This window comes from Lipophrys pholis (assembly GCF_963383615.2).
Source record: "Lipophrys pholis genome assembly, chromosome: 13".
Classification (NCBI taxonomy): Eukaryota; Metazoa; Chordata; class Actinopteri; order Blenniiformes; family Blenniidae; genus Lipophrys; species Lipophrys pholis.
The window spans coordinates 17,621,810-17,638,418 of record NC_137632.1 but is presented as its reverse complement, the minus strand read 5'-3'; the positions used below and the strand labels follow the sequence as shown (position 1 = coordinate 17,638,418).

At 39.9% G+C, this 16,609-nt stretch overlaps 2 protein-coding genes across 2 annotated transcripts; both read right to left on the bottom strand.

Annotated features, from left to right (window-relative positions):
* Positions 1-2,925: 2,925 nt before the first annotated feature.
* On the bottom strand, positions 2,926-5,283 carry LOC308118687 (olfactory receptor 1D2-like; the record flags this gene model as incomplete). The annotated part of the gene is made up of 2 exons (XM_080478197.1): positions 2,926-2,995; positions 4,361-5,283. The coding sequence occupies 2 exons, from the start codon at positions 5,281-5,283 to the stop codon at positions 2,926-2,928; spliced, it is 993 nt and encodes a 330-aa protein (XP_080334323.1).
* Positions 5,284-8,715: 3,432 nt separating this feature from the next.
* On the bottom strand, positions 8,716-10,245 carry LOC308118686 (olfactory receptor 1D2-like; the record flags this gene model as incomplete). The annotated part of the gene is made up of 2 exons (XM_080478196.1): positions 8,716-8,748; positions 9,319-10,245. 2 exons carry the CDS (start codon positions 10,243-10,245, stop codon positions 8,716-8,718), a joined length of 960 nt encoding a protein of 319 aa, XP_080334322.1.
* Positions 10,246-16,609: the final 6,364 nt, after the last annotated feature.

Genomic DNA, 16,609 nt, shown 5'->3' with positions numbered 1-16,609 from the left:
CGTATTAAAGCAATAACACAGAACACAGAATCAACTGCAATAATGTCTGAACGCGAGGTGGTACATCAGCAAACCCTGGTGATGATTGGAGAAATATGCGATGAGTGACTTAACATCATTTATTTTCTGTCAGAGACTCTCATAGGGTTTATCTAATATGAGCCATGAATATGGATATTCAGACAATCCAATCAGTGAGCTGGAAGAGGCTGGTGGAGCTGACACAAAGATTTCAGCAGCTTTCCACTAAAATGAGGACAATAGCACAAACTATGTCATCACAATGATTTATGTTGTTTTTTTGCTTTTGATTTTTACTCATCATTGTGCCACCTAAATCAAACAGTGAAATAGTTCTAAAATAGCCATATGGATATTTTAGAACTCTTTAGGCTTATTAATGACCTAGTAACAGCCTTGATTCAGCAATATATTATTCGTAGCATTGAAATTGGTTCATTATCACCAAATATTTCAAGCTTTGAAAATTTGGGTGATCAACCAAATAGTCGTCATATTTGTTGGTAAAAAAAAAAAATACTGGTGTATTTCCCTGCATTTTCTTCACAAAACGTTTTTCCACAGATATTAAAACTGTAGTTGTGTGCCTGTGCGTTTGTCATCTGTCTCACTCATCATTCCGATGAGATTTGTAAAGTATTACACCATTTATTTCCTCACTATTACCTAAAAAAGCCGTTGTTACTGAAAACAATCTGATATTTTGTATGAAGCTTGATATTTTAAGATTTAATTTTTATTTTTTTTTGTTTTCATTTATTTCATCGATAGTGCTTTTTTTTAAAGCTGAAAATGTTTCACACATGACTAATTATGATCGACCACCTTCAACATGCGTCTGAGCCCCCTGCATCAAATCAACCATACTTCAGCTTATCACACTCACACACAGAAATGGTTCCTGCCAACAGGTGAAGAAGAGCATGAAGGGCAGTATGTGGCCAGAAGTTGGTGTTTGGTATCAATCTGCACATCACTGGGACAGATTATTGGCAGCAAATGATGCCTCTGATGCTGATTGTCTTTCACTGAGAATTTCAGAACCAGCTCATAATGTGCACTTCCCTCTCTGTCCAGTAGACGTCAGTATGAAGCAGAACGTTGTTTGTGATCGTCTTAAACGAGCGAAGAAGAACCGCAGTTGTTGTTTTTTTGTTTGTTTGTTTGTTTTTTACAGTGTTTTTTTGGAGGGGGATTGTCCCATCGAAGAAAAATTTAATCACCTGAAGCAGCAATGAATTCTTCTCAGGCTTTGAGATAGTTTATCAACGAGCGAGTAACAGCTGTTGCTGGAGAAATATCCATCGTGCTTGAACAAACTATTGTCTAATATTGTTGGATATCACCTGGCAACCTCAAATCTAGTTACACAGAATAGGTATGGAAAACTCAGAATGAACACGTCGCCATCGTTGTGGCTGTGTTTAGATTATCCTCAACGACAGAAGCAAGATTTGTGTCCATTTATGTGTATTACATAAGCTAGAGCGGAGAGCCAGCAGACACACAACTTCTGTCGTATCCATGACAACGCACTACCACCTGGAGTGTTACTGCTACTTTCTTGGTATTTTTAACAATGTTTTTCCCCAAATATTTTTATTTCTTTAAACTTTTATACAGCTACAGCTCATATGGTATAAAATCACAGTATAGCGTTGGTGCTTTATGCTAAATGAAACAAACACAAGTGCTCCTTGTTATTGACCTTATTCCGCAACTAATCTAGGGCTCCGCAATATTGCAATCCCCTGGGAGAAAATTTGGGAAAGGTTTGAACTGCTGAAGCTATCGGAATGAAGTGGCACGGTTGGTAGCGTGGTCGTCTCTGAATCAGAAGGTTGCAGGTTTGATTCATCATCTGCCCCAGTCCAAGTCACTGAACCCCAAACTGATCCCAATGGATGGACTGAGCGCCTTGCATGGCAGCTGCCTCCACTGGTGCGTGAATGTGTGTGGGAAAGTGATTAACAATGTAAAGTGCTTTCGTGGTTAAAACACAGTTTTTTACATTGCAGTTTTGTGTTGACTGTTTATTTAATTTGTTGTGTTGCGATCAAATGGAAGACTTGAGCATTTCTGGCTTTTCGGATTCGACTTGCTACGAGAGCGTTCTTTTCCAGTGTTGTTTTGGAATCCACTTACCTTTACAGTCCTGTTTAGAAGCATTCAAAGAAGAATGCTGGCCTTTCCATTGCACATAAAGCATCATTACTGGTTGACAAGGTATTTTCTATTACTTTCATTGATTGTCATAATCACATTGTAGGTATCTTACTCAAATGACTTCAGATGATGAGCACCAGAATCTTTGTGGTTCCTTAAAGTACAGTACCTGGAACTAAATAGCCCTGTAGCGGTGTTATGTGTAGTGAAATGTTTAGCACCCCACCCCACCCCCACCCCGCTGCCCTCTGTCCTCTGTTCTCTTGCCCGTCTATTGATTGGGTATGGTGAAGGTTTCTGTTTCCTTCAGGGGCAATAGGAAATCAAACCACTAAATGTAAGAAACACAGCAACTGAAAACACAATTGATAGATTAAAAAAAAAAAAGTAACGAAATAATTAAACAAGCATGAAATGCCTTGTCAAAGCTGACCCAGTCACACACAAACTGGCCCTCTGCAGTGGAGTTGCTGTTTAATTAACATGAGAAGGATGGCATTAATGACTAACTAACCCTGTAAAAAAATATCTACCTGAAATGGTTCAAAAACAACTGCAGCATCCCCTCAGGGGCACTCATTATTAAAGCTAAAATCTATGACAAATGTTTGCAGAATGGGTAAAGTTAAATAGAAATGGCAGACTGTAACAGTATGGTGCTGCTTTATTGATTATGGTGAGTGTCCTTTCGCTAATTACACAAAAGTTTTGTTTTGCAGGTCACCCCATGAGGCCAGCTCATTGATCACACTGAATGATAATGATCTGGCTATAGCTCAGTCGGTTCCCTGAGGCCTGCCGCTTCCCGCTGGGGCCCACCAGGGGAGGTCACAGTAAACAGATCAAAGTTGGCCCGGAGATTTCAAATAATGCCACACGGATTTCGTCATTGTGCTTGTTTTGCATTTATTCTCATAAAGTGTCAAACACGTTCAAAGACAGACAAATCTAGTTATCGCTTCATGCCAGTTTAAAGGCATGTGCAGTGTTTACATCCATTAACCAAATCTAACTGAACAGGTCAATCAGCCAGGAGAGCTACTTCTTCATTTATTCAGAGACATTGAAGGGAATTAATTCAGTCAGTCCAGTTATTAGTGGACTTCTCAAATCTTTACACCACAAAGCATTGCAGATGTTAAATTGTTTTGCCAACGGTCAGACTAAAATATCTTGTAAAACACAGACATTTGCATTATGAATAAAGAAAATGTGATTATAGAATAAAGGATTTCATGCAAGAAGATGCTGTACAACAGTATGTAACCAATGAGCAAGTGAGTTGACCCTGTGACAAGTAGATATTCAGAAAGGATTCCGAAAAGGTTTTGCTTTGCAAGTACTTATTCTGTGATGTAAATAGAACAATAATTGCAAATGAAATAACATTGCAGGGAAAATGTTTGAGTGTAAATAATCTGGGGTGTCCTCGGGCAAGTGGAGGCCGTGAGCCAGCGTCCCGCCATCGTTTTCTTTCACACTCAGTTTTAGAGGTCTTGTTTCCATGAAAATTTAAAATGAACTAATATTTTTTCGATAAAAAGTTCAAATGTCTCCGTTTCAACTTGTGATGCATTGTTTCTCTATAAGTACTAAAATTCACATCATGCGTTGAACATAGACAAAAAGAGCTTCATTGTATTTATACATCAACATATTAGTGAAAGTAGCTCAGTCTTCATAACAGTTGATGAATTATGTTTCCACATTATGGTGTTCAAACTTACCCATCAAACTAATCAAAAAAAAACCCCAACAAGATTGCATTTATGATGATGTTCTTACAATGACGTTCAATAAACATATGTGCTGGACTCTTTTTTTTTTTTTTTTTTTTAACGACAGGTAAATGCAGGAAATGTTTTATTTTACCTTGCTGACATGTTTCACATCTGCAGCTGAAACATGTCAGCGAGGTTAAAAACTTGTATTTAGAATGACAAAACAAACACAATTCAACTAAAATCATAAACAATGCGATGAGATAAAACTGCAAAGACTGCGTCAAGTTAGTCCCTTGTTTTTCATGTAATGAAGTGGCTTTGATTTGGACTATATTGATATTCAGTTTTTCCTTGTGTGGACAGTTTGGCTCCATCTTTTTTTTCTGTCGTTCGGTGATATTAGATTATCATCTGCACAATTACATAATCTGCATTTCAAAGTAACTTGCTGGCGTGTTATCTGAATCAAATATATCATTCGGTTTCGAATTTTAGTCAGGATCAGTCCATAAATAACAGGGTTCAGAATAGGTGGAAAAACGATAAACTGAATGGCCATGAAGTTCTTTAAATCCTGCGTCATGGATCCTGATCCATACCTCGAGTACATTACATCAAAAAGCAGAGCAGTTGTGACATTAAACAGACAAAATAAATGTGGCATACATGTCTGCATAAACTTCCTTCTGCCTTCTTTGGAGTTTAAAGCCGCCTTTACAAGCTGAGTATACGACAGTGCAATGAGGAGAAAATGACATATATAAAAGGAAATAACAACCAATCCAAATATATCATTTGCTGTTGTTGAACCACACGCAAGTTTAACAATCGACCAGTTCTCACAGTAAAGTTTGTCTATTCTGGAGCCACATAGTTTAAGTCTTGAAGCTAAAATTACTATTGTAGTGTCAAGGCTCATGGGGATGATCCAGCACAGACTAAGCAACAGAGTGGTGTTCCTCACAGACATCACAGAGTGATACTCCAGGGGTCGACATATGGCCACATATCTATCAAAGGCCATCGCCACTAATATGGAGTAGTCCACCTTCACATTGGAATAAAGAACATAAACTTGGAAAAGGCATCCCACGTATGAAATCACCTGGACATCAGACAGCAGATCAAAGGCAAATTTAGGGTAAAATCCTGCAGCTCCATAAAGTCCATTAATACACAAAAAACACAAGAATATATACATGGGTTCATGGAGGTTTCGATCCATTATTATGGTCAAAATGAGAGACAAATTCACAAACACAATAAGGAAATAACATAGTAAAGTCAGAGAGAAAAGTACAGCTTTGTAGTTGACTGTTGTACTGAAGCCAGACAGTGTAAAATACAGAACGGTACCAGATACGTTATTCATCCTGCTGGCTCGTCGTTCAAACACAGGGTCATGAAAGTCATTCAAGCATGAGTTGGATAGTTTGATCTAAGCTCACTGGGAGAAGTGAGGAAAGGTTGACTTTTGCAGACCTAATCTTCTCTGATGCTGTACCATTGGCTGACAGTTCAGATGCTTTACATATTCAATAGTTCATCTTGTGACGCCCCTTGTCAACCAAACAAATGAAAGAAAAGTAAATATAATGAAAGTTAATGATCCTGATTTCAGCTCCTCAATGTAAAGTATGACTACAATCATGGGGAATAAATGAAATTACTCTGTTGGTTTTAGGAGCTCAAGAATAATAGAAATAAACTACTGAGTGTTGCAATGAAGCCAGACAGTGAAAAGTACAGACCTGCATCAGATACATCATTCATCCTGCTGAGTCATCGTAGAAACACAGAACTATAAACATCATTCAGGCGTGTGTTGGACAATTTGATGACGGGACACCTGATGTAGTCAGTTATGGCTTAACTTTAGGAGAAATTCCCTCTTTTCTGGTGAAGGTGTGTCATCTGCTGACAGTTCAAAAGTTTTACCAATTTCTAAACATAACACACACACACACACACACACATTCCTGCACTTTTTGTGCAGTGGAAACGGGGCTTCAATGAATGCAAATAATGCATGAACAAAGTGGCAATAATAAGCTGTAACACACACACACACACACACACACAAAAGGACCCTGATATTGGATCATTCTCTTTGTCCTCACTATTATACTGCTGTGCAGCCCTGAATGAAACACTCTACGTACATATATCAAGCCAATGCAGGTCACTCAACAATACATGGAAACATCCAGCGACACCATCATATGTCTTTCTTAGCGAGGCGTCATTCATCAGCCACAGTTCCACTTAAGGGTCTGTTGTGTTATGGTGTTTAAACAAGTGGGACCACAATGTACAACAGTGAGACATGGCCCAGATTATGTAGTTTTATGTCATGGTGGTGAACACAAATTAGGGGAATGATCAACTGGAGAGGTATAAGATAGGTACAGATTGGAATGGGGGGAGATGGAGGAGAATGAGATGAGGGGGGAGCACGCAGGCACATAACAGACAGATCACAACAATAACCTGTTCCCTCAAACTGGTCAAAATGGTCATTTAAGGTGTTGTTCACAAAAGCTTGTTGGTATATGTTAAACTGCTCTATCATGACCTTTTTGATGTGTCTCTCGGTTGTTCTAACCCTGGGTTTAGCAACATGGGACTCTTTAGCCCTTCTGTAGTGGCTCCCTGACGCCTTCAGAAAATTATATTTATAAAAATATTTTAGCTTTTTTTAAGCTTAATTACACACCAGGTTTTTGTTTTGTTTTTCTAAAATGACAAAAATAGCTAAAACCACCATAAATGGCCAAAAATGCTAAACCAGCTTTAGAGAAACCAAAATGATTAGAATTACTAAAAGAAAACAAAAAGACAGTTCAAAACATGCACAACTGCTGGAAAGAGAGCCAAAACAGGTATAAAGCTCAAATGTCAAAATTGCCTCAAAATACAAGAAACGGCTAAGATCAGCTCCAATATTACAAAACTTAAGCCACGTTTCCACCGCACAAAAAGTGCAGGAATGGAACGGAGTGGTACGGAGCAGTATGGCAAAGCGTAACCAGAGCCAAATCTGGTGCGCGTTTCCTTCGAAGAGTACGGTTAAAATGTAGGCGGGGTTTAGAGCTTTGCTGACATGTGACGTTGCAACAGTAATCTCAGCCGGGGCGCTAGATCTGGACCTTATGAATCCTCTGTTGTTGTTTACATACTCCGCTTTGCACTAGTTGTTTAGTGATTTATTAATTTTTTTGCAGCCGCAGAGCTGCAGCTGCAACTTCCGTGTTGGTTCCCAGAAAGCGAACGGTAGCGGTGTCGCGCCACTTGTTGTGACAGCCGCAACTTCCACATGGGGGGCAGAGATCGCGGAAGTGATGCCAGGACAGACACCGGCACTCGGGGCTCGGACCATCTCCGGTTCCAGCGTCGGGGAACTGGAGCTCCGGGGCAGCACGCGGCGCTTCACGCAATGGAGCACCGGCCAGTGAGGAGACATGACGAGTGGACTCGGTAGAGCATCGATAACGGCCGTAGCGCCTGCTCTAGAGTCCCGGTCTCCGTCCTGCCTCGCGTCTGCTCTTTCGGGACCAACATGAAAGATACACAGCAAAAAACTAAACAAAAAAACCAAGCGGTGCAAAGCTGAATAGGTTAACAACAAAGGATTCATATAGCCGGCATATCAAAATATTGAGGGCGTGCAGTAAATCACTGACCAAGCAGCAAACGGCTCCTCAAAACCGGACCCGTACCCCGACGGAGGGGTAGCAGAAACGGTTGCGGTGGAAACCCGAACCATACCTGACCATACCTCTCCATTCCTGCACTTTTTGTGCAGTTGAAACGGGGCTTCAATGAATGCAAATAATGCATGAACAAAGTGGCAATAATAAGCTGTAATATCCACACACACACACACACACACACACACACACACACACACACACACACACACACACACACACACACACACACACACACACACACGAGAGAGAGAGACGGCATGCACACTAGAGCACATGCACACAGAGTATACAGGAGAGTCAGGGAAAGAGAGAACGAGGAGAAATTAATATTTTACCTGCTAGTCTTTCCTCCAGCTTTAGCAGTTTGGTGGCTGCTGGTCAGCCAACATGGCAACCTGCTGTTTTGTCGCAGAATTACCCCCCGTCCGTGGTCGTTAAATTCGGCTTTACAAAGTAAAGCTAACGACTTTCAGTTTCTCAATCAGCCATCAGGGAGCTTTTTAAAGTCAAACTTTATGCCTTAATATTATTCCACCTGGATGTGTGCTGCTCTGTTGTCACGGTGCTGCATCCATAGATGCTGCACATGCTGCTGCTCTGGTAAGGGAGTCAAATAAATAAAGAAATAAAAACCGGACATAAATAAAATTGTGTTAATCAGGTTGAAAAAAAAATTAACGAGTTAAACATTTCAAATCAATTAAATCAATTATTAGCAGTTATTTTTGACAGCACTAATTATGAATAAAGAAAATGTAATCATCTTCTTGCATGAAATCCTTTATTTTATACTGTACAACCGTATATAAATAATGCACAAGTCATTTGACCCTGTGACAAGTAGATATTGACATATGATCCCCAAAAGATTTTGAGTACTTATTCTGTGATGTAAATAGAACAATTCATAATACTTCTAATTCATTATATTGTAAAATTAATCGTAGTGACTGGTGATTTTGATGATCATAAGTATGGAAATTTAAGCTTGAGTAATGTTGAAATCCGTGATGTTAAATGAAGCAACATTGCAGGAAAACATCAGTTTTAATGAGTGTTGGACTTCATAGCCACACAAGAAGATGCAGCGTTCAGACCTGATTCAACCTGGTGCAGCCCATCGTCTGGTGAGACAGGAGGAGGCCGACGTGAACGTGTTTCCATGAAATTTAAAATGAACTAATATTTTTGAGAAGAAAGTTCAAATGTCTCCGTGTCAACTTCTGATGCATTGTTTTTCTATAAGTATTAAAATTCACATCATGCGTTGAACATAGACAAAAAGAGCTTCATTGTATTTATACGTCAACATATTAGTGAAAGTCGCTCAGTCTTCATAACAGTTGATGAATTATGTTTCCCCATTAAAATGTTCAAACTTACCCATCAAACTAGTTGGAACCCCCCCTAAAAAAAACAAGATCACATTTATGATGATGTTCTTACAATGACATTCAATAAACAAAATTATAAACAGTGCAATGCAATAAAACTGCAAAGTCTACATCAAGTTGGTCCCTTATTTTTCATGTGATGAAGTGGATTTCAGTCATAACATTCACATATATCCATTTAGACTTTATTGATATTCAGTTTTTCCTTGTGTGGACAGTTTGGCTCCATCTTTTTTTTCTGTCGTTCGGTGATATTAGATTATCATCTGCACAATTACATAATCTGCATTTCAAAGTAACTTGCTGGTGTGTTATCTGAATCAAATATATCATTCGGTTTCGAATTTTAGTCAGGATCAGTCCATAAATAACAGGGTTCAGAATAGGTGGAAAAACGATAAACTGAATGGCCATGAAGTTCTTTAAATCCTGCGTCATGGATCCTGATCCATACCTCGAGTACATTATGTCGAAAAGCAGAGCAGTTGCGACATTAAACAGACAAAATAAATGTGGCATACATGTCTGCATAAACTTCCTTCTGCCTTCTTTGGAGTTTAAAGCCGCCTTTACAAGCTGAGTATACGACAGTGCAATGAGGAGAAAGTGACATATATAAAAGGAAATAACAACCAATCCAAATATATCATTTGCTGTTGTTGAACCACACGCAAGTTTAACAATCGACCAGTTCTCACAGTAAAGTTTGTCTATTCTGGAGCCACATAGTTTAAGTCTTGAAGCTAAAATTACTATTGTAGTGTCAAGGCTCATGGGGATGATCCAGCACAGAATAAGCAACAGAGTGGTGTTCCTCACAGACATCACAGAGTGATACTCCAGGGGTCGACATATGGCCACATATCTATCAAAGGCCATCGCCACTAATATGGAGTAGTCCACCTTCACATTGGAATAAAGAACAAAAACTTGGAAAAGGCATCCCACGTATGAAATCACCTGGACATCAGACAGCAGATCAAAGGCAAATTTAGGGTAAAATCCTGCAGCTCCATAAAGTCCATTAATACACAAAAAACACAAGAATATATACATGGGTTCATGGAGGTTTCGATCCATTATTATGGTCAAAATGAGAGACAAATTCACAAACACAATAAGGAAATAACATAGTAAAGTCAGAGAGAAAAGTACAGCTTTGTAGTTGACTGTTGTACTGAAGCCAGACAGTGTAAAATACAGAACGGTACCAGATACGTTATTCATCCTGCTGGCTCGTCGTTCAAACACAGGGTCATGAAAGTCATTCAAGCATGAGTTGGATAGTTTGATCTAAGCTCACTGGGAGAAGTGAGGAAAGGTTGACTTTTGCAAACTTAATCTTCTCTGATGCTGTACCATTGGCTGACAGTTCAGATGCTTTACATATTCAATAGTTCACCTTGTGACGCCCCTTGTCAACCAAACAAATGAAAGAAAAGTAAATATAATGAAAGTTAATGATCCTGATTTCAGCTCCTCAATGTAAAGTATGACTACAATCATGGGGAATAAATGAAATTACTCTGTTGGTTTTAGGAGCTCAAGAATAATAGAAATAAACTACTCTGTAGTCGAGTGTTGCACTGAAGCCAAACAGTGAAAAGTACAGAACTGCATCAGATACATCATTCATCCTGCTGAGTCATCGTAGAAACACAGAACTATAAACATCATTCTATCATATGTTCACGTAATAAAAACTAATTTTGCACACAAAGCTTTTTTTTTTTTTCACGAGAACTAGATTGTCAAAAAGAATTTCTCCACTGTAACATGAATAACGACATAGCCAAACGTCAGGAACCATAAAGAAACACAGAACCATAAACATCATTCAGGCGTGTGTTGGACAGTTTGATGACGGGACACCTGATGTAGTCAGTTATGGCTTAACTTTAGGAGATATTCCCTCTTTTCTGGTGAAGGTGTGTCATTTGCTGACAGTTCAAAAGTTTTACCAATTTCTAAACATAACACACACACACACACACACACACACACACACACACACATTCCTGCACTTTTTGTGCAGTGGAAACGGGGCTTCAATGAATGCAAATAATGCATGAACAAAGTGGCAATAATAAGCTGTAATACACACACACACACACACACACACACACACACACACACACACACACACACACACACACACACACACACACACACACACACACACACACACACACACACACACACACACAAAAGGACCCTGATATTGGATCATTCTCTTTGTCCTCACTATTATACTGCTGTGCAGCCCTGAATGAAACACTCTACGTACATATATCAAGCCAATGCAGGTCACTCAACAATACATGGAAACATCCAGCGACACCATCATATGTCTTTCTTAGCGAGGCGTCATTCATCAGCCACAGTTCCACTTAAGGGTCTGTTGTGTTATGGTGTTTAAACAAGTGGGACCACAATGTACAACAGTGAGACATGGCCCAGATTATGTAGTTTTATGTCATGGTGGTGAACACAAATTAGGGGAATGATCAACTGGAGAGGTATAAGATAGGTACAGATTGGAATGGGGGGAGATGGAGGAGAATGAGATGAGGGGGGAGCACGCAGGCACATAACAGACAGATCACAACAATAACCTGTTCCCTCAAACTGGTCAAAATGGTCATTTAAGGTGTTGTTCACAAAAGCTTGTTGGTATATGTTAAACTGCTCTATCATGACCTTTTTGATGTGTCTCTCGGTTGTTCTAACCCTGGGTTTAGCAACATGGGACTCTTTAGCCCTTCTGTAGTGGCTCCCTGACGCCTTCAGAAAATTATATTTATAGAAATATTTTTAAGCTTAATTACACACCAGGTTAACTCTGGGCTAAAATGACAAAAATATCTAAAACCACCATAAATGGCCAAAAATGCTAAACCAGCTGAAAACACAAGAAACTGCTAAGATCAGGTCCAATATTGCAAAACTTACTGAATGCAAACATTTGTATGTACAAGAATATATACATGAAAGGGTTTGAGCTGTGTCAGCCTCATTTCAAATGGAAAAGTATCTGATCTGGTGGCTTGGGACAAAAACGGCTCTTTTGGTCATAAATGTTGCAGACCGCTGTTCTAACCCGTCGACAATGAAATGAAAGTGATACGTTTCTGTGAGGCCCTCAAATTTACTGACAGGTTTATTAAGTGGGGCCTTAGTGTGGCGCTGTGGTTAACCTCGCTGCTTTAATAGCCGTGGTTCGAGTCCCGTTGCGTGGAGTTTGCATCCTCTCCAGGTTTTCGCGGGTTTTTTTAGGTTCATTGGTCTCTCCAATAGCCCCCAGGTCCAAATGTGATCGTCTATCTCTGTGTTTGCTCTGTGATGGACTGGTGACCTGTCCAGGTGTAACTTGTCTTTCACCCTGTTACGACCCACAGTGCGCGACCCAGGAAGTGGAGATGAAAATGAATGAGCGAACCTCGTGAGCGTGAAGCTAAGCCTATTTAGAGGCGGAGCGGAAACAATTAAGAAAATAACCCAGCATAGGTCCAGCATACCGTGATCCTAAGTCGGACGAATGGATGGGTTTATTTAGAGTTGTATATGGTCATGTTAAAAATGGCTGTTTTCAACATAGATATTATAATCTGTTGTTCCTTCACAACCTGCTGTCCTCTAATTGAACAAATTTACAGATATGCGGTAGTAGTGTAGTAAGCTTTTACTGTTTCTTGCTTTTTCTTTCGATAAAAAATTCATGCTTAAACTTTCAACAAGGATTTATGCCCTTTTCTTTTTTAGCTTTTGAGCATGAAAATATATATTTACACTTGTAAACTTCTAATATCTACAGAGAACGTGAGACTTTGTCAACAAGTATCCAACATCAGTGGACTTCCCCCAGTGCAGGGCAAGTTTGTACATAGTGACGCCCAGGTGGAGAGCGCCGCTCCCCGAGCGTCAACCTCCACTCCAAATTGATGTCCTGGGAATATGGCGTTATAGTGGACTAATGACCCTGAGGCTTAATCATCATGTTTGTATTGTATTGGGATGGGGGTTGCGTCAGCTAAATGGAGGGAGGGGGGGGGGGGGGGGGGGGTCCAGAAAGCAGGTTACGCAAAATCCTGGAGTATGTTAACCCTGAAATGAGGGAAACTCTGAGTTATCCATTCCAGAAAGAGAGCTGAATTAAACTCTGAGTAAGTCAGCACGGTAACAGGCTATGTGAACATAATCTGCTCTCTGGCAGGTTTAGTAGAAGAAACCCTGAGTTTCAACCTGTCTCTTCCCACCTGAAGCGCACTGCCAGAAACGGATTGTCCGTTATTTCCAAACCTGGTCGAGATTGAGGTAGAAATAATTTGAGCTAACTCACGTCGTGAGAGAATCTTCCAGACCAGATGAGGTTTTTTTTCTTTTGCACTGTATTAATCCCCGGTGGGGGAAATGCCTTCCCAAATTGACCCGCCGGTAGCAGCCACACAGGGCAGCGCTGGTAGGGGTCGAAGGTCTTACTCGGGGGTTGGGGGAGGGGTCAATTAATAGGTTGCATAGAAAATGTGCAAATGAATATTGATAATAAAATATAAGCGTGTGTCAGATATAAATACAACAAAGAATGAAGGTCAAAGGTTACAATATGTATCAGCAGGTGCAGGAGGCCAGGCAGTGATCAGCACAGAGTTTCTGGCTAAACCGGTGGTCATTTTGATGTTGAGACGGCGGGGGGTGTTGTCGGCAGCTGCTGAAAGTAACTAAAAGGTTACTTGTAATCTAACTTAGTTATTTTTAAATACAAGTAATCAGTAAAGTAACTAAGTTGCTTCTAAAAGGAGTAATTAGTAATCATATCACTTTTTCAAGGTAACTGAGGCAACACTGGTTAGCACACTCTCTATGGCTCCTCTGGAGAAGGTGGTGAGGCTGATGAGCTCAGATGAGCTCTCTTCAGACGCCGCAGGAAGTTCAGGCGCTGATGAGTCTTCTTGGCGATGGAGGAGGTGTGGAGAGACCAGGTGAGGGGGTGGGACAGAGGTGATGTGATCCTTAAGCAGCCCTTCGAAGCATTTCATGAGTTTTGATGTTAATGCTGCAGGGCGATAGTCATTCATGGTTGTGACTGTTTTTTGGCACTGGGATGAGGCGATGGAGCGCTCTCAGTGTCCATTCGCATGTCCCTCCCACCTCCTCACTGGTAAATAGTTCCTTCTACTCATACGCCCGTGTTCAAACATGGCTGACCCGTAGTGGTATGACTCGCGTTCCGTATTCTAGTTGTATCGTCCATATCAGTAGTTTTATAGCTGACTCATCCCTGATAACACTCGATGCGTCATCAGTCCATACTGATTTTGTTCACGTATATAGCGTATTGTTCTCTGCACACATGCCTGCGTGCTTTCATAACTAATAGCAAGCGGCAGTGCCCTCCCATGGCCCGGCATAGTAACTACATCATTGTCAGTGTGTCTGCTGCTGCAGTGTAAACGCACCCCCCCACCCCCACCCCCTTTTAAAAAAAAAAAAACAGATTAGTGTTGTCACATGAAATGTGTAAACGGGGCCCAAGTGTCACACACATTCAAAAACAGACAAATCTAGTTATCTTTTCATACCAATTTAAACATGTGTAGCGTTTCCGTCCAATAACCAAATCTAATCAGCTCGGAGAGCTAGTCCTTCATTTTCACACATCCTCAATGTTATTTTTTCAGTGAAATTGAACTGAATTCATTCGGTCAGTCCAGTTATCAGTGGACTTCTCAAATCTTTACACCACAAGGCATTGCAGCTGTTAATTTCTTTGGCAACGGTCAGTGTAACGAACAGCCAGTCAGTTAACCACGTGATCACGCGCAGCACTTTACAACCAGCACTTCAGATGTCAACAAAGCACTATAACAGATACAGCACTTTACGAATAATGCTACATTTTGCACAAATAAAGAGATTGCACATGATTGTCGTTTCAAAAGTATTTATTGGAAACTTTTGTTGTTGCCGTAGGTCTGGTCAGGGAGCATCACCAGTCAGACATCTGTGGAGGCAACATGACTGATGATTAATTGATTGAGTGTAGTGTAATATACGTGATATGGCAGTGGCAGTAGAGGATTTTAACTTAGTTTTAACAAAGCTAATGTTCTTGATATCACCTCTGGAGTTTTAATGGTTCAATCCAGTAAACTGGACTGTATTTAAGGCACCTGTTAACATCATTCTCATTTCTCCTGCTGGAGAAGCCACACTCCTGTGTCCTCCGATGCACTTTACTGCACTTCGCACTTTTTGTTGTTTTGCACTTTTGAAAATAAAAGATAAATTAAAAGAAACGTGGCCCACCCAACAAGCTGAGTCAGTCATGTACTTTTTGCTACTCACTGATCCAACCGCTCTCAGGCCAGTCTGGGAAAGCAAGGCTAACAGTCAGACTGAAGTATCTTGTAAGACACAGACATGCATTATGGATAGTGCTGTCAATCCATTTAAAAAAATTTTGCACATCAATTGCACAATTTTCTGTAATGAATTGTTTGTAATGGATTCAGGGAAAACCACATAATTAATGTTGACTGAACACACATAGATGATAATTAAATTCAAAGACTATTTTTATAACGTGCTTTTAGATTTGTGTGAATGCTGATTCTCTCCAATATTAGCAAAATAATAAAAACATAAAATTAATTAATTGATAATCATCTAGCATATGTCTGGGTTTTGGTGGAGTGCAGGTCCACCACTTTGAGAATTTAAATATTTCTAGAAACAAAGTTGTGAACTTATTACATGAACAAATAGGCAATAATATACAGACACACACACACACACACACACACACAAGATAGATGGCATGCACACTTGCGCACGCACACACACGCACAGTATACAGGAGAGCCAGAGAAAGAGAGAAAGAGGAGAAATTAATATTTTACCTTTTCCTCCAGTGTCAGCACTTTGGTGGCTGCTGGTCAGCCAACATGGCAACCTGCTGTTTTGCTGCAGAATTACTTCCGTGGTCGTTTAATTTGGCTTTACAAAGTAAAGCCAGTAACTTACAATTTCTCAATCAGCGGTCAGGGAACTTTTTAAAGTCAAACTTTCTTCTTTAATATTATTCCACCTGGATTTGTGCTGCTCTGTTGTCATGACGCTGCACATGCTGCTACTCCGGTAAGGGAGTCAAATAAATAAATGAAAACCGGGAGTAAATAAAATTGCGTTAATTAGGTTAAAACAATTTTTACAAGTTAAACGTTTAAAATCAATTAATTAAATGAACGCATTATTTTTGACAGCACTCATTATGAATAAAGAAAATTTGATGATAAAATAAAGGATTACATGCAAGAAGATGCTGTACAACATAACGCACAAGTCATTTGACCCTGTGACATGTAGATATTCAGATATGATCCCCAAAAGATTTTGAGTTTGAATTCATGAATACTTCTAATTCATTATATTGTAAAATTAGTCGTAATGACTGGTGATTTTGATGATCATAAGTATGGAAATGTAAGCTTGAGTAATGTTGAAATCCGTGATGTTAAATGAAACAACATTGCAGGAAAACATCAGTTTTAATCAGTGTTGGACTTCATAGCCACACAAGAAGTTGCAGCGT